At 44.9% G+C, this 19,074-nt stretch overlaps 1 protein-coding gene across 1 annotated transcript in view; it reads left to right on the forward strand.

The window, feature by feature from the left end:
- The window catches only part of IPCEF1 (interaction protein for cytohesin exchange factors 1), a 382,557-nt gene that overhangs the window by 287,190 nt on the left and 76,293 nt on the right, over positions 1–19,074 (forward strand). The window contains exon 5 of the mRNA XM_040430126.1: positions 16,570–16,643. Within this exon, the coding sequence (XP_040286060.1) occupies positions 16,570–16,643 (74 nt within the window). The remainder of the gene's footprint in view (positions 1–16,569; positions 16,644–19,074) is intronic.

The raw sequence follows: 19,074 nt of genomic DNA on the forward strand, positions 1-19,074 counted from the left end.
TCAATTCCCAAAATAGCAATACCCTAAATCTGGTGTTCCAGCTGTGGCTGGACAAGTTTTCTAGTGTCTGTCAAAGCACAGTTTTTGTTATGGGTTGAAATTCAATGCCCAAAATAGCAATTCCCTAAATCAGTGGTTTCTGCTGTAGCAGGCAGAGTTTAAATCTATCCATAAAAGGGTATATTACATTGAAGGAGCAAATTCAAGTGCTGATAGGGTCATCCTCAATAACTTCACACGCTACCGTGCATCTCCAAGTGCAATTCTGTCCGTAAAGGGATACCTGTCATCCAGGGCCTAAATACTAGGCCTGCAATTTATATTCAGCTAAATCTGTGGTTACTGCTGTGCCTGTATTAGTGTAATACGGTACCTAAATATAAATAGATAGCCAGATAGTGTTAGGTGCCTGTAAAAAAAGGCCTGAATTTTAATTCATTACATTGGGCCAAATAATTTTTTTCTTATTGTGGTGAACGGTAACAATGAGGAAAACATCTAGTAAGGGACGCGGACATGGTCGTGGTGGTGTTAGTGGACCGTCTGGTGCTGGGAGAGGACGTGGCCGTTCTGCCACAGCCACACATCCTAGTGTACCAACTACCTCAGGTCCCAGTAGATGCCAGAATTTACAGCGATATTTGGTGGGGCCCAATGCCGTTCTAAGGATGGTAAGGCCTGACCAGGTACAGGCATTAGTCAATTGGGTGGCCGACAGTGGATCCAGCACGTTCACATTATCTCCCACCCAGTCTTCTGCAGAAAGCGCACAGATGGCGCCTGAAAACTAAGCCCATCAGTTTGTCACATCACCCCCATGCATATCAGGGAAACTGTCTGAGCCTCAACTTATGCAGCTGACGCACAACCACTTATGTTTCCTGATGATGAGGGCATGGGAATACCACCTCAGCACGTCTCTGATGATGATGAAACACAGGTTCCAACTGCTGCGTCTTTCTGCAGTTTGCAGACTGAACAGGAGGTCAGGGAGGAAGACTGGGTGGAAGACGATGCAGGGGACGATGAGGTCCTAGACCCCACATGGAATGAAGGTCGTGCCACTGACTTTCAGAGTTTGGAGGAAGAGGCAGTGGTGAGACCGAGCCAACAGCGTAGCAAAAGAGGGAGCAGTGGGCAAAAGCAGAACACCCGCCGCCAAGAGAGTTCGCCTGCTACTTGTCACCGCCACCTGGGACAGAGCACCCCAAAGGCAGCTTCAAAGAGTTCCCTGGCGTGGCAGTTCTTCAAACAATGTGCTGACGACAAGACCCAAGTGGTTTGCATGCTGTGCCATCAGAGCCTGAAGCGAGGCATTAACATTCTGAACCTTAGCACAACCTGCATGACCAGCCTTTTATGCCTTCGAGGTGCTTGCCTGCCCGGCGGCCAGCGTTTTGTCTGAACACGTATTCAGCACGGCAGGGGGCGTCATTACAGACAAACGCAGCCGCCTGTCCACAGCCAATGTGGACAAGCTGACGCTCATAAAAATGAACCAGGCATGGATCCCACAGGACCTGTCCATCCCTTGTGCAGATTGGACATTTATAACTACATCCCCTTAACAATATATTCTTGTACTCCAGGGCACTTCATTCAATCCTCTTTTTTTAATTTTACCATTATATTGCGGGGCAACCCAAAGTTGAATGAACCTCTCCTCCGTCTGGGTGCCGGGGCCTAAATATCTGACAGTGGCCTGTTCCAGTGGTGGGTGACATGAAGCCTGATTCTCTGCTATGCGACCTCTCTCCTCCGTCTGGGTGCCGGGGCCTAAATATCTGACAGTGGCCTGTTCCAGTGGTGGGTGACATGAAGCCTGATTTTCTGCAATGGGACCTCTCTCCTCTATCTGGGTGCCGGGGCCTAAATATCTGACAGTGGCCTGTTCCAGTGGTGGGTGACATGAAGCCTGATTCTCTGCTATGGGACCTCTCTCCTCTGTCTGGGTGCCGGGGCCTAAATATCTGACAGTGGCCTGTTCCAGTGGTGGGTGACATGAAGCCTGATTCTCTGCAATGGGACCTCTCTCCTCTGTCTGGGTGCCGGGGCCTAAATATCTGACAGTGGCCTGTTCCAGTGGTGGGTGACATGAAGCCTGATTCTCTGCAATGGGACCTCTCTCCTCTGTCTGGGTGCCGGGCCTAAATATCTGACAGTGGCCTGTTCCAGTGGTGGGTGACATGAAGCCTGATTCTCTGCAATGGGACCTCTCTCCTCTGTCTGGGTGCCGGGGCCTAAATATCTGACAGTGGCCTGTTACAGTGGTGGGTGACATGAAGCCTGATTCTCTGGTATGGGACCTCTCTCCCCTGTCTGGGTGTCGGGGCCTAAATATCTGACAGTGGCCTGTTTTAGTGGTGGGTGACATGAAGCCTGATTATCTGCAATGGGACCTCTCTCCTCTGTCTGGGTGCCGGGGCCTAAATATCTGACAGTGGCCTGTTCCAGTGGTGGGTGACATGAAGCCTGATTCTCTGCAATGGGACCTCTCTCCTCTGTCTGGGTGCCGGGGCCTAAATATCTGACAGTGGCATGTTACAGTGGTGGGTGACATGAAGCCTGATTCTCTGCTATGGGACCTCTCTCCTCTGTCTGGGTGCCGGGGCCTAAATATCTGACAGTGGCCTGTTCCAGTGGTGGGTGACATGAAGCCTGATTATCTGCAATGGGACCTCTCTCCTCTGTCTGGGTGCCGGGGCCTAAATATCTGACAGTGGCCTGTTCCAGTGGTGGGTGACATGAAGCCTGATTCTCTGCAATGGGACCTCTCTCCTCTGTCTGGGTGCCGGGGCCTAAATATCTGACAGTGGCATGTTACAGTGGTGGGTGACATGAAGCCTGATTCTCTGCTATGGGACCTCTCTCCTCTGTCTGGGTGCCGGGGCCTAAATATCTGACAGTGGCCTGTTCCAGTGGTGGGTGACATGAAGCCTGATTCTCTGCAATGGGACCTCTCTCCTCTGTCTGGGTGCCGGGGCCTAAATATCTGACAGTGGCCTGTTACAGTGGTGGGTGACATGAAGCCTGATTCTCTGCTATGGGACCTCTCTCCAATTGATACTGGTTAATTTTTATTTTTTTTATTTTTATTTTAATTAATTTCCCTATCCACATTTGTTTGCAGGGGATTTACCTACATTTTGCTGCCTTTTGCAGCCCTCTAGCCCTTTCCTGGGCTATTTTACAGCCTTTTTAGTGCCGAAAAGTTCGGGTCCCCATTGACTTCAATGGGGTTCGGGTTCGGGTTCGGGGCGAAGTTCGGGTCGAGTTCGGATCCCGAACCCGAACATTTTCGGGAAGTTCGGCCGAACTTCTCGAACCCGAACATCCAGGTGTTCGCTCAACTCTACGCATAACCTAATCTTCCCAAGCCCATGGCTGGCCACCTCACTTAAGGCATGCTAGTCCCTGCAAAGTTGTTCTGTTCTGTTTGTCTGCCCATGTACTGCCCTCTGCCCGATTCTGGACTCTGACCCAACCTGGGCCTGATTACCGTATTGACCTTTTGCTGTCTACGATAACCTCACACCTGTTTCACGGATTCGCACAAACTCTGCCTTCTGTGACCTTGGCTTGTTACTGATTAGGAGTTTTGCTTGATCCCTAGGTGCTCCATATCAGTGTCTTTGACCCTTATGAGTCATCTGCCAACCACACCAAGATTATTCCATGAGGTAGCGGCCTAGGTGGCTCCCCTGTAGGAAAATACAGATCCCTGCTGAGTGCTGAGGCGCATAGTGCATAAAAGTTTCCAACGCTCTGCTGTGCTGACTCAATAGCTGCAGATTTTCATATCTCCTCTGGCATTAACATCTGGACAAGAACCGCACACTGAGAGCTACATGGCCTGGGTTTCCATGGCCAAGCAGCTGCATGCAAACCTTACATCGCCAAGCACAATGCCCAGCATTGGATAGAGTGGTGTAAAACACACCGACACTAGACTCTGGAGCAGTGAAACCGTGTGCTGTGGAATGCTAAATAATTATCTGGCAGTCTGATGGATGAGTCTGGGTTTAGCGAATGCCAGGAGAATGTTACCTGTATGACTACATGTACCAACTCTTGTTGGAGGAAGGATAATGCTGTGGGGTTGTTTTTCAGGGGTTAGCCTAGTCCCCTTAGTTCCGGTGAAGGAAAAAATGAATGCTTCAGCAAATTTGGGTGCATTTGGTGTGAAAGAGGTTGACTGGCTCACACAGAGCCCTGACCTCAACCTCGTCAAAAGAGGCCCTCTCTTCCAACATCAGTATCTGTCCTCACAAATACTCCTCAAGACATATGGGTACAATTTTCCACAGATATACTTCAAAACCAGAAAACCTTTTGAGAAGAGTGAGAACTGTTTTAGCTGCAAATAATTTAGAACTGGATGTCATCTAATATATAAAGCTGAGTGTATGTGTGTGTGTGTGTGTGTGTGTGTGTATTTGTGTATGTCCACTAAAGGAATCTGCACCGTCACATTTACAATCACGAAATTTGGCACACAGGTACATCAGGTGTCCGGGAAGGTTTTAGACCAGGTCTCAGCTCTCTAGGATGTACCATTCCTGAGATATTCCCAAAAAAATGCATTAGCCAATAGAAGCTTGGTCACATGACCCTTAGTAGCCAATAGAAGCTCGCACGCCGTTAGCCTCCACATACACAGTTTTACTCCAGGTTTCCATAACAATTCAGCCATTTTTCTTCACTGCTGTAGGTCAGCTTTAAAGGAAATCTGTCACCAGGATAATCGCTATTGAAGTAAAGCCATGGCCTAAAAGCACTTAGTACATTATGTCAACATGTACCTTTTTTCCAGCAATAGATGTTTTTATCCTCTGAAAATCTAGTTTATATTGTATGCAAATGAGCCAGTAAGGTGCCCAGAGGGGCGTCACACTTGCAGGAAGGAGCCCAGACACGCCCCCTGCCACAATGTGTCCACCCTCAAAAGATGAACTTAAAACCCCGCCCCCAGGTTCTACTAAGCCATGCCCCTGATCTGGTTAGGCCACTCCCACTCCTCAGCCGACAGGATTGAAAAAATGAAGATAAAAATCAACTTCTAGGTCCCGCTAAGCCACGCCCCAATCTGGTTAGGCCACTCCCACTTCTCAGCCAAAAGATTGAAAAAATGAAGTTAAAAATCAACTTCTGTGAGCTGCAGGGGTGGGAGGGACGGTGACTTTTGCCCTGCAGTTCACACTCAGACAGCACAGTGCTGCTGTCTTAGAGTGAGCTGTTCAAAAGGACACGCCCCAATCCAATTAGGCCACGCCCCTTCCACTCAGCCAACAGAGATTGAAAAAATGAAGTTAAAAATCAACTTCTGTCAGCTGCAGGGGTGGGAAGGACGGTGACTTTCTTCCTGCAGCTCACACTCAGACAGCACAGTGCTGCTGTCGGAGAGTGAGCTGTTCAAAAATACATCCTTGTGTCCGTCCAGGCCCTGCACCAGATGGAGGACAGGGAGTCTGAAAGCCAGACTGTCTGGCCTAAAACTGGACCTCTGGCCACTCTAGGGGCAAGCTGCTGTGGAGGTCACAGTTAAGGGGATGGCCCGCTATGGAGGTCAGTGTTAAGGGGCAAATTGCTGTAAAGGCCACTGTTAAGGGGGCGGGCCCCTGTGGAGGTCACTGTCAAGGGGGTGATGTGCTATGAAACTCACTGATAAAGGGGAAGGATGCGGTAAAGATCAAAGTTAAGGGGGTGGGCTGCTGTGGAGGTCCAATTTTAAGGGACGTGGCATTGTGGGGGGGGGGGGCAGTGTTAAGGGGTGGAGGGCTGTGGAAGTCATTGTTAAGTGGGCAGGGTGCTGTAGATGTCACTGTTATAGTGGATAGTGTTGATATCTTTTAACAACACACACAAACATTAAATGAAATAGATTAAATATACCCGAGCGAAGCCGGGTCCTTCAGCTAGTCTAATATATAAAGCTGTGTGTATGTGTGTGTGTGTATGTCCGCTAAAGGAAACCGCACTGTCACATTTACAATCACGAAATTTGGCACACAGGTACATCAGGTGTGCGGGAAGGTTTTAGACCGGGTCTTAGGTCTTTAGCATGTACCGTTCCTGAGATAATCCCAAAAATATAGAAGCCTGGTCACATGACCCTTATCAGCCAATTGAAGCTCGCAGGCCCTTAGTCTCCACATACACAAGGTTTTACACCAGGTTTCCATAATAACCCAGCCATTTTTCTTCACTGCCGTAGGTCAGCTTTAAAGGGGCAGGGCACTGTGGATGTCACTGTTAAGGGAGCTAGTGCTGTGGAGGTCATAGTTAAGGGGGCAGGTAGGGTGGCCATTCAGGCCACCCTCAAAAGATGGACTTAAAAACTCCACCCCCAAGTCCCACTAAGTCACGCCCTAATCCTGTTAGGCAACGCCACTCCCGCTCCGCAGCCGAAGGGGATTAAAAAAAAATGAAGGTGGTTGAGTTTCTCCGTGTAGCTGTCTAAGAGTGAGCTGTTCATGAGAGTGACTGTGGAGGTCACTAATAAAGGGGCGGCCGTTGTGGAGGTCACTGTTAAAGGGGCGGGGTACTGTAGATGTCACTGTTATAGTGGATACTGTCGATATCTTTTAATGACACACAAACATTAAATGAAATAGATTAAATATACCTGTGCGAAGCCGGGTCCTTCTGCTAGTAAAAGTTATATATATATATATTCATGTTTTTCTATTATAGCAATTTGGACTATATTTCATATGGGAGCTACATCTAGAGAATCTGGAAAAATGTAATGTAGAACTCAATAAGAAACAAACTACTGTAGTAACCTAGAGGGGAGAATCGTGGATGGTCAGTACGTCTCACTGAGAATGTATGCCTCAGTGATATAATTCCCGGAAATAAGTATACCAGTAACATTAGGTTGCTGGGAGGTTTTTGTTAAAGTGGATTTTGGGTCCGGGTTTTAGGAGTGACCAGAGAGCTTGGGTGGGACAGATCACTCCCGTACTCCATCCAGGGTTTTCCTACTGTGTGGTTAAAAAGGGTGTGGGAATCTCAGCTGAGGAGATCAAGTGTGCACAGGCTAAGTAAAGCTGAACAAGCTAAGAGGGAGGACTTGGTTTCTGAAAGACCCCAGAGAGTGGTGAGACCATATTGTTGTTACCTGACTTGGACTGAACACAGAATGTGGGACTTTATGTTATGCAATATTTGTGGGCTGAAGAAAGCTTAAAGCTATAGTTTGGACATGTTTACCTTTGTTTGCTGAAATAAACACTGCCTGTGGTGAAGACTGAACTGACACGCGTGTATGTGTGCACAGTGACGGAGTTAAAACCCCCACAATTGGTGGAGGATGCGGGCACAACGCTCCTAGAATTCGCAGCCACCGGCAGTTGTAGGAGGTAAATGTCCTGGGTAAAAACTGCAGCGAAATTACAGTCTGAAAATCCAACCATGGAGGATTTAGTAAAGCAATTGGTGCGGGCTAACTTGCTGCAGCAACAGGCTACTGCTCAACAGCAGAAAGCCCACATGGAGGCTATGCAAGCCCAGCAAGAGACAAATCAGCTACTGATACGACAGATGTCTGTATTGACTGAGGCCGTCAAATCTCAGGAGGAGGTGAGCCTTCCCCGTCAAAATGGCAGTGTTAAAGCCCGAAAAAATGTGAGGGAAACTTTGCAAAAAATGACACCTGAGGACGACGTTGAAGCGTACCTGTCCGTATTTGAAAGGGTGGCAAAAAAGGGAGAGTCTCCCACCCGAGCAGTGGGCAGAAGTGTTGGCGCCCTATTTAACAGGAGAACCTCAGAAAGCCTATTATGATTTAACCTTGCAAGACGCTAAAGAATACGGCAAGCTAAAAGCGGAAATTCTTGCTCGGCAGGGGGGGACTGATGCAGTCCGAGCGCAGCGTGTTCACAGCTGGGAGTTTTGCCAAGATAAGCCTCCCAGCTCCCAAATGTTCGATCTGTTCCACCTGGTACAAAAATGGTTACAGCCAAAATCATCCTCCCCAGCTCAAATGGTGGAAAAAGTGATGATAGACCGGTTCCTCCATACGCTGCCAAAACCCATACAATGTTGGGTTGCCCAGGGAAACCCCCAGACTGCGGACAAATTGGTGGGCCTCGTAGAAAGGTATATCAGCGTGGAGGACTTCCTGGAAAATAAAGGGGGGTTAAGACGGCCATATCGCAGCTCTAAGAACGGGACTGGGTTCCCCAAGAAAGGACTACAACCCGGACCCAACTGGAAAACCCCGGTTAAGAAAAAGTTGGAGACTGGAACCCGAGTCCAGACCGGCCCCATTATCTGTTGGAGATGTCAGGCTCCTGGACATATAGCAGCGCACTGCCCTTTGTCTACCGAGCCCATGGAGTGCGGTGTCGGCCAACCATATTCTCTTTTTGCACATCCTGTGTGCAGTGCAGTGACCCAAGCCCAGGAAGGACCCCAGATGTGCCAAGTGACTGTGAACAGTGTTATAGTGACTGCCCTCTTGGACTCCGGCAGTTTGGTCACTTTGATGACGTCCATGGTGCCTCACGTATTAAATCCTGAAAAGCATGTGGGAGTGTTGTGCATCCATGGAGACACAAGGGATTATCCTGTCGCTCAGGTGTCCATAAACACTATGTGTGGTACTGTACTGCATGAGGTGGGATTTGTGAAGGACTTACTGCACCCGATGATACTGGGAAGAGACTTCCCACTGTTCTGGGACCTGTGGGCTAATGCTAAGGTCCCGATGAAACTGTCAAGTACTGAGCATTCTAGTTGTGATGTGGTGGGAGAGGTATTGGAGTGTCCTGGGGCTATATCAGGGTATCCATTAGCGGTGATGTTAGGTGAGGATGACGAGGAATTAACCCCTGAGACCGATGTCCTGGATCTTAAGGTGTCTCGGGACAATTTTGGAGAGGCACAGCTCAGGGATCTTACCTTGAAAGGTGCCCGGGAGAATGTATCAGTTCTGAATGGGGTTGCCCAAAGTCCAGGGGCTGATAATCAATTTCCCCACTTCGCCATAAACAATGATATGGTGTATAAAGTGACCAAAAGGGGGGATGAAGTAGTGGAACAACTGCTGGTACCCAGTCCTTATCGACAAATAGTATTAAGGATGGCCCACTCGCATGTTTTAGGGGGGCACTTGGGGGCAGCTAAAACCCAAGAACGCATTCTGCAGCGATTTTATTGGCCGGGGTGTTATAAGGAAATAGCTGACTATTGCCAGTCTTCTCCCACCTGCCAGGTATCAGCCCCTGTCCCTCATTTCAAAAGTCCTTTGGTCCCTCTGCCAGTCATTGAAGTTCCATTTGAATGGATTGCAATGGACCTCGTAGGACCCCTAGTAAAGTCAGCTAGAGGTCATCAGTATATTTTGGTGGTAGTAGACTATGCCACCAGATACCCGGAAGCAGTCCCTTTAAGAAATACGTTATCAAAAAACATAGCGAGAGAGTTGTTCCAGATGTTTGCCAGAACTGGTATACCAAAAGAGATATTAACTGATCAGGGAACACCGTTCATGTCTAAAGTCATGAAAGAGTTATGTCGGATGTTAAAAATTAAACAACTGCGAACATCAGTAGATCATCCGCAGACAGACGGTCTGGTAGAACGTTTCAATAAAACACTTAAAGGGACTCTGTCACCACTTTCTAACCCCCCCTTTTAAAAGTATTGTTCTCTCCATGGCGCCCTTGTGATTACAAAGGTGTTGTTATAACATAAATTCGCCGTCTCGTTTTGATAAAAATACCTTTTATCTAACCTGTCAATCTTGTGGATAAGGTGCCCAGGGCGTTTCTGAAGGTCTGAAGCTGCCGCCCGCCGCCGCCGCCGTTGGTGCCCAGCTCCTCCCCTGATCCTTTCAGCGCCGCCTGAATGTAAAGAAATCCGCCTCCGGCTCTCGCTCAGTGCCCCCTCCTCCTTTTCAAAGATCCCGCGCGTGCGCACAGGCCTGTGCCTGATGCGCCCGTGCGGACATTTAGAATCAGCCTCATTGAGCGAAGTGCGCATGCGCGCACTTCGCTCAACCTCCTCATAAGACGAGCACTGCAGCCAGCCACTCAGAGCCTGCCAAGCGCTGTATGGAGGGCACTGAGCGAGAGCCGGAGGCGGATTTCTTTACATTCAGGCGGCGCTGAAAGGATCAGGGGAGGAGCTGGGCACCAACGGCGGCGGCGGGCGGCAGCTTCAGACCTTCAGAAACGCCCTGGGCACCTTATCCACAAGATTGACAGGTTAGATAAAAGGTATTTTTATCAAAACGAGACGGCGAATTTATGTTATAACAACACCTTTGTAATCACAAGGGCGCCATGGAGAGAACAATACTTTTAAAAGGGGGGGTTAGAAAGTGGTGACAGAGTCCCTTTAAGAATATGTTAAAAAAGGTGGTAGAGAAGGATGGTCGTGATTGGGACTGTCTGCTACCATACCTCTATTAGAGAGGTTCCTCAAACCTCCACTGGGTTTTCACCTTTTGAATTATTATATGCTCGGCACCCTCGGGGGTTACTAGATGTGGCAAAGGAAACCTGGGAAAATGAGACTACCCCATATAAGAGTGTAGTGGAACACATTGCACAAATGCAAGAGAGGATATCTAAGGTCATGCCCATAGTAAAAGAACATATTCTGAGGGCTCAAGATAACCAAGCTCGAGTGTATAACAGGGCAGCCAAGGTTAGGCAGTTCAGTCCAGGGGACCGAGTGCTAGTTTTGGTACCCACAGTTGAAAGCAAATTCCTAGCTAAGTGGCAGGGGCCTTATGAGGTGGTTGAGAAAGTTGGGGAAGTTAACTACAAAGTTCACCAGCCTGGGAAAAGAAAACCTATCCAGTTGTATCATGTGAACTTGTTAAAACCGTGGAAAGATCGAAACTCCCTGGAAATGACTTGTTTGGTGGTAGAGGCTAAAACTAACAGTCAGGATGTCACAATTGCGGAGACCCTCTCCAAATCCCAAAAACAGCAATGCAAGGAACTGCTACAACAGAATAGGGATTTGTTCTCAGATTTGCCAGGTCTCACTAATTGTATTGAGCACGAGATTCGAACAAAACCACATGTTCGGGTAAACATAAAACCCTATAGAATCCCTGAGGCTCGTAAGGAAGTAATATCACAAGAGATCAAAAGGATGTTAGAGCTAGGAGTGATTGAGGAGTCCCGAAGTGGGTGGTCCAGTCCAATAGTTTTGGTACCAAAACCATCTGGGGAATGGCGGTTCTGTAATGATTACAGAAAACTCAATGAGGCTTCGGAGTTCGATGCCTACCCTATGCCAAGAGTAGACGAACTCATTGAGAGGTTAGGTCCAGCGCGGTATATTACTACGTTAGACCTAACAAAAGGGTATTGGCAGATCCCTCTATCAAAGGATGCTAAAGAAAAGACTGCCTTTTCCACACCTGAAGGGTGTTACCAGTATGTAAGGATGCCATTCGGTTTACAAGGTGTCCCAGCTATGTTTCAAAGGGCTATGGACAGGATCTTAGGCCCTCACAAAAAGTATGCAGCTGCATACCTGGACGATATCGTCATCTTTAGCCCAGATTGGGAGAGTCACCTGGGTAAAGTTCGAGCCATACTAGATTCCCTAAGAACAACCGGATTCTCCCCTCTAGGTTACTACACTACCTAATACTATTCTGAAAGATTTACATTATAAAAAGTGAAGCTTTATAGATAGACATATTTATATCCATCAGCAACATCTTTCAGTGACGTCTGTGTGATCAATGTGTGTAGGTCATAAAACAGCATTAATCTTAAAACTGTATGGAAAAAGTGATAATTATAGAATCATAGACCATTGATCACAAAAGTGTAAGAAAGAAAAATGTTAATGTGATGCAAAATGCTGCAAGTACCCATGACATTTTGTTGCTAAGTAACTGACATAAAGTATTACATAAAGTTTAACGCAACATTACAGTCCTGCATTGCGGGCTATTGTCATTGTACATATCAGATTTTCTTTTAGCGTTGCTGAATGTTTATGGAATTGTTGGAAATATGTCAGATTTTAAAATGAATATGAAGTCTGTTTCTATTCCTTTTTTGTGTTTTCTTTCATTATTGAACAGGATTGTGTTAAAGTAAAGCACACAAAATATATGCAGTTAAAATTAAAGAAAAAATATTCCAACCCCCTCCTAATTTTATTTTCCTTTGACCCGTTATCTAACTTTGTAAGAGTATGACCTAGCTTTCTTTTTGATCTTCAAATTCATTGCCTGCAGGCCTTGTCTAGTCACCAAAAGGACAATACTGCAGTCAGATCAAATCTATTAGGCTACATCACATCTCCGGTGAATGTTTCCGGCAGGCTGTTCCTGCAGAGAATAGCCTTCCGGAGCTCATCGGATCTGGCCTTGCCAGATTCAACAGTTCACAGCCAGATCCCTATTGACTATAACGGGATCCGGTGGTGATCTAGCTGCTTTCCAGCATAAATGCAAAGGTTTTAGCTGGACAAATATTGCTGCATGCAACAGTTTTTGTCTGTCTGACTGTCAGCATCTATGCCGGGTTTCAGCCGGACAAATATGGCAGACAGTCGGCATTTATGAATGATCAGGCTGCTGGATCATCTGTAACGGGAGCTAATCGGGTACAATAGCCGGTGGGTGACTGCTGTGTTACACAACTCTAATTATGGACATTTAACCCCACTGCATCTGATGGGTCATTTCCCGGGAATAGGAGCCAGTCAATTGCCATCAGGAAAACTGGGACACAGCATACCACTGTAGGTTATGTTTTAGAAAGTAAAACATGTCCCACAAAAAACCATCATAAAGTTATGTGAACAGTTATGTGGCTTTAGAAGTTAGAAGCTTTAGGAGTAAGAAATGAAAGCAAAAAAAAAATGAAAATAGTTCAGATGGAAAGGGTTATTGAGCAAATGCACTTTATAAAAACTTTTGTCAGTGACCTATGAAAGGTGGAGGGCCAAGTGCCAAGGCCCCTGCCGATTGCTAAAATGACAAGTTAGAAGCCCTCAGTTGAGCAATGTCTCTGATTACTGCTGAAGACTGCCTCAATAGAAAGTAGAAAGAAGAAGTATAAGTCCTTCATTTAGATTTCCCACTCCTTTTGAATCCACTCCTGGGTTTTGACAGTTACCCAGGACGAGCAGATTTTACCATAAAAAATTATGAAAAGTCAGGTGGAAAACCCAAAGAAAGCCCTTTAAGGCTACTTTCACACTCGCGTTTGGTGTGAATCCGACATGGATCTGCATAGACGGATCCGTTCAAATAATAAAACCGTCTGCATTCGTTCAGAATGGATCCGTTTGTATTATCTTTAACCCTTTCATGACCAAGGGTCATTGATGCCCTAGTGTCCAGGTCAAAATTTACAAATCTGACATGAGTCACTTTATGTGGTAATAACTTTGGAACACTTTTACTTATCCAAACCATTCTGAGTTTTTTTTCTCGTGACACATTGTACTTCATGATAGTCATATATTTGAGTCAATATATTTCACCTTTATTTATGAAAAAATCCAAAATGTACCCAAAATTTAAAAAAATTCACAATTTTCCAAATTTCTATTTCTCTGCTTCTAAAACAGAAAGTGATACCTAATAAAATATTTATTACATTCCCCATATGTCTACTTTATGTTGGCATCATTTTGGAAATGTAATTTTATTTTTTTAGGACGTTAGAAGGCTTAGAAGTTTAGAAGCAATTCTTAAAATTTTTAAGAAAATTTCCAAAACCCACTTTTTAAGGACCAGTTCAGGTCTGAAGTCACTTTGTGGGGCCTACATAGTGGATACCCCCATAAATGACCCCATTGTAGAAACTACACCCCTCAAGTTACTCAAAACTGAGTTTACAAACTTTGTTAAGGTGATCCACAAGAATTAAAGGAAAATGGAGATTACATTTCTAAATTTCACTTTTTTGGCAGATTTTCCATTTTATGAAATTTTTTTCTTTAACACATTGAGGGTTAACAGCCAAACAAAACTCAATATTTATTACCCTGATTCTGCGGTTTACATAAACACCCCACATGTGGTCGAAAACTGCTGTACGGGCACACGGCAGGGCGCAGAAGGAAAGGAATGCCATACGGTTTTTGGAAGGCAGATTTTGCTGGATTGGTTTTCTGAACTCCATATGTTTTTTATTTTTCTGGCGATCGTCTTGTGCAGGTGCTCGTTTTTTGCAGAATGTGTTGAGGTTTTAATTGGTACCATTTTTGGGTACATAGGATTTTTTGATCATTCATTATTACACTTTATGGGGCAAGGTGACCAAAAGATTGGCTGTTTTGGAACAGTTTTCATTTATTTATTTTTACAGCGTTCATCTGAGGAGTTAGGTCATGTGATAGTTTTATAGAGAAGATTGTTACGGATGTGGCAATACCTAATATGTATACTTTTTCTTATTTATTTAAGTTTTACACAATAATAGCATTTCTGAAACCAAAAAAATGATGTTTTAGTGTCTCCATAGTCTGAGAGCCATAGCTTTTTTGGCACTGTTTTTTTTTTTTTTTTAATGGTGTTTATCGGACGGGGTCTATCATGTAATATATTTATAGAGACGGTCGTTACGGACGCGGTGACACCTAATATGTCTATTTTATTTTATTTTCTTATAGGAAAAGGCAATTTCTTTTTTTAATTTACATTTTTATTTATTTATTTCTTTTTCATTTTTATTATTTTCACTTTCTTTTTTTAACAAGTCCCTCTTGGATCATGAAGATCCAGTGGGGCTGATGGCTGTACTATACTTTGCAATGCTCTTGCATTGCAAAGTATAATACTATTAGATGCCCTGTAGGTGGCAGCACCGGACGCCTTTGTCATGGCAACCAGACGCCTTTGCAAAGCATCCGGTTGCTATGGCAACCATCGGGCGCTGCCATCACAGCGCTGCAGCCCCGATGGTTGAGAGAGGGAGCTCCCTCCCTCTATTAACCCCGTGGATGTAACCCCATGGATGGGTTACAGCAGAGTGTCAGCATAGAGCTGACACTCGCTGCAGGAATGGAGCCGTCGCCATCACACACAGCAGGGGAACGGGGGCAGCGCTGGAAGGGGGGGGGGTACGGCCGCTAACATTGAGGGTGAGGGAGGCTGGGGCAGGAGGGGCGGGGAGAATGCATGAGGCGGACCGCATCAGGGGCAGACATGAATATGGATCGGGCGGGGGAACTACTGCATCAGGGGCAGGTGCGGACAGGGGGGTGTTGGAGGCACACAGATTGGGGGGCACAGGAAGGGGGCACAGATCGGGGGCCACAGAGACACTACCTGATTTCAGGCTCTGATCTGAAGAGCGCAGATCAGAGCCTGAAACCGGCATTTTTTTCACTGCCACGATCCGATTGGTTAGTCTGCACAGATTAACCAATCGGATCGATTGTCGGCAAGGGGCCACTCTGATTGGTCCCTTGCCGGCATTACTGGACTGTATGCTGTCCGTGACAGCAGCAGTACAGGGGCAGAAGCTTTAATCCAAGCGCTTTGCAGGGCTTGGATTAAAGAGCTGGTTTGACGTTTATAGACGTGATAGCTGCACGGGGCATGGGCAAATATCACGTTTATAAACGTATTGCAGTCGTGAAGGGGTTAACATAGCTAAGACGGATCTGTCTTGAACACCATTGAAAGTCAATGGAGGACAGATCCGTTTTCTATTGTGCCAGATTGTGTCATAGAAAACGGATCCGTCCTCATTGACTTACATTATGTGTCAGAACAGATCCGTTTGGCTCAGTTTCATCAGACGGACACCAAAATTCTGCAGGCAGCGTTTTGGTGTCCGCCTCCAAAGCGGAATGGAGACGGAACGGAGGCAAACTGATCATTTTCCATTCAGAATGCATTAGGGCAAAACTGATTCGTTTTGGACCACTTGGGAGAGCCCTGAAACGGATCTCACAAACAGAAAGCCAAAATGCGAGTGTGAAAGTAGCCTAAGCAGTTGTCCAAATCATTACTAGTGATGTCCAATATTCAGGATAGGCCATCACTATCTGACTGGTCAACCCTCTTATAAAGGGTTGGATAATCCCTTTAAGACAAATGTGAACAAAGCTGTACTTAAAGATGTATAGGCCTCGATTTATCAAGAACGAGGTGTAGGGGAAGATAAATTTCCCCCTAAATGTAGCATTTTAGTAAATATGTCTTATGTGTGTGAGGAAACCCATGCAAACTAGTTTACTAGTAAAAAATAAATGTCACAGTCAGATTAATGTGTGTAAGGACCTTCATGCTATTTTCCTGTCATTGTCTACATTGTTTATTATCTCTTTGTTAGCCCACTCTTATAATCTCTATTTTACCTTAGCCCATGCTAGTACTGCCCTTCATTTATACTTTAAGCCAAATCTTTTTTTTCTTACAGAAAATTATGCAATCCACAGAATATATTACAGTTTTATAAAAATGATAAAGACTGAATAATTTTGCTATTTTTGCACATTATTTTAGAATCATATATTGATAATTAAATAGTGCAAAAATAAATAAATTCATATTATGCAAATGGTAAAAATTTAATTTATGGAAATATCAGCTAATATAACATCTAAAATTATACATTACAGGCTGAAAAAGCTGAAGGTTTCATCAATCTTTCTGAGTTCATTGTGAATCCTGCCACTGATAGCAAGAAAAAATAGTGAGTTGAAAAATTTGTTTACCTTTATTAAATATAATTTTAAGGGTGCACTCAGACGCTGCAGATTTTGTTGCAAAAATTTCAGTGACTGAAAATCAGTATCATTCACCTAAATGGGGCTTACAGAAATGCATCTGCTTTTAACCCCATCCAAGTGAATGAAACCGATTTTCTGCTGTGGAAAATTCTGCAACAAAATCTGCAGTGTGAGTGCACCCTAGTGGACAAGATGTGCACGGATCTGAATAACAATTATTTGTGTGTTCCATGTAGAGATTATTGCACATTATTCTATTTCACATATCAATACATAGTTAAAAACATCTAGTTTTTGTCAAGTAGGTTGTAATAGTTATGATTGTGTTGATCACATGTAGGTTCTCATTTACAGCAATACAGATATAGAAAAATGCTAGCAATGTGTGGGCTTGTAACACAGTAACATAGTTTATAAGGGCTCATGCACACAAGCGTACTTTCTCTCCGCTTCCATTCTGGGTTTTTTGTGGACCGTATGCGGAACCATTCACTTCAATGGGTCAGCAAAAACAACGGAAGGTACTCCGTGTGCATTCCGTTTCCGTATTTTCGTTCCACAAAAAAGTAGTGCATGTTCTATTATTGTCTGCAAATCACTGTCCGAGGCCCCATTCAAGTCAATGGGTCCGCAAAAAATACAGAACGCACACGGAACACATCCGTATGTCATCCGTATTTCATCTGTATTTTGCAGATCCATACTGTAGAAATGCTATGCCCAGCCCATATTGCTCATGTGTTTGGTGATTAATAAGTTACTGTTTCCGTTTCCGATCCGCAAAAAACGGATCAAATACGGAAACCATACGGATATGATTTGTGGAATAACGGAACGGAAGAGGACTTAAATCAGAGGGAAAAAAAACTCAGGTATGGAACAACGGATCCGTGAAAACAGACCGCAAAACAACAACGGTCGTGTTCATGAGCCCTAAGGCTGAAAAAAGACATCTGTCCACCGAGTTCAGCCTGTTATCCTGCAAGTTGATCCAGAGGAAGGCAAAAACCCTGTGAGGTAGAAGCCAAATTCCCCCACTTTAGGGGAAACAAAATTCCTTCCCGACTCCAATCAGGCAATCAGAATAACTCCCTGGATCAACGACCCCTCTCTAGTAGCTATAGCCTGTAATATTATTACACTCCAGAAATACATCCAGGCCCCTCTTGAACTCTTTTATTGTACTCACCATCACCACCTCCTCAGGCAGAGAGTTCCATAGTCTCACTGCTCTTACCGTAAAGAATCCTCTTCTATGTTTGTGTACAAACCTTCTTTCCTCCAAATGCAGAGGATGTCCCCTTGTCACAGTCACATATCTGTGAGAATATTTCATAATCAAGTAATGTGGCACCATATGGTAGCCAAAATATGTACAGTGCTATGTGAAAACAGTCCTAATAAAAAATGTCAGTGTTACAGCTTTTATTTTTTTCAGAACAGGTACGGACATTAAGGCTAGGGCTAAATGGCAAGGATCACTGTGTAACACTGCAGCCCCAGAAATGAATGGGGTAGCAGAGCGACTCTAGAGATAGTCATAAAAAAAAAAAAAAAAGGAGCAGAGTTGGGGTCAGAGGTCACGACTGTGGCAGTCTACGAGTCATGTTGTGACCCCATTTATTTCTAGGGCTGCACTACTGTAAAGTGATCCTTGGTCGCTTGACATTGGATATGATAATTGGCAGTGGTGTCGCAGGGCTACACGTGATAGTCACAAAAAAATCTCACTATTTTACACTATTGACTATTGCTAGGCCTTGGCTATGTTTTTTTTGCCCTGTAACAATAACACGACATCAGGTTGCTGACAAGTCGCACATATTTTTTTGTCATGCGACATGTGACCATACAGCCCCAGCTTTAATTAGTAGTCTGATTGGTTATTATGGACGTTGTTTTCATAAAACCAGTTGCTTATAGCAGTAATTTAATTTATAAAATTATAAACCACAATTTTTTTAAACAGATTATTTCTCGTCCAAAAATATTTACTTACTTCACTGTGAGGGTCCTTTCACGCATTGCTTTTTTTTGCTGAGGTTTTTCTGCACTTGTGTTTTTGGTGCATTTTTGTGATAAAAAAACCAGCTCCAGATATTAGCTGAAGGTCTGCGGGAAATATCAAAAACAAGACACGCAATCTTTTTTTTTCTCCTGGCATCTTTGTTAATTAGGTGGCACTTTTTTTTCTTACTGGTTTCTTTTCAAAAGTGCATGAAGAAAAGGGTATGAAGAAAAAGCGCTGTTTGCAAAAATGCGTCAAAAACCACAGGTAGAAAAAAAAACAACACATGCGATATATATATATATTGTGAGGGATTAGCTCGCTTTCGGGGGACACCAAGTTTAAGGTCCAAACACTGTGCTTTATTGCGGCACATCTGCGTAAAC

The sequence above is a fragment of the Bufo bufo genome, chromosome 4 (assembly GCF_905171765.1).
Source record: "Bufo bufo chromosome 4, aBufBuf1.1, whole genome shotgun sequence".
Classification (NCBI taxonomy): Eukaryota; Metazoa; Chordata; class Amphibia; order Anura; family Bufonidae; genus Bufo; species Bufo bufo.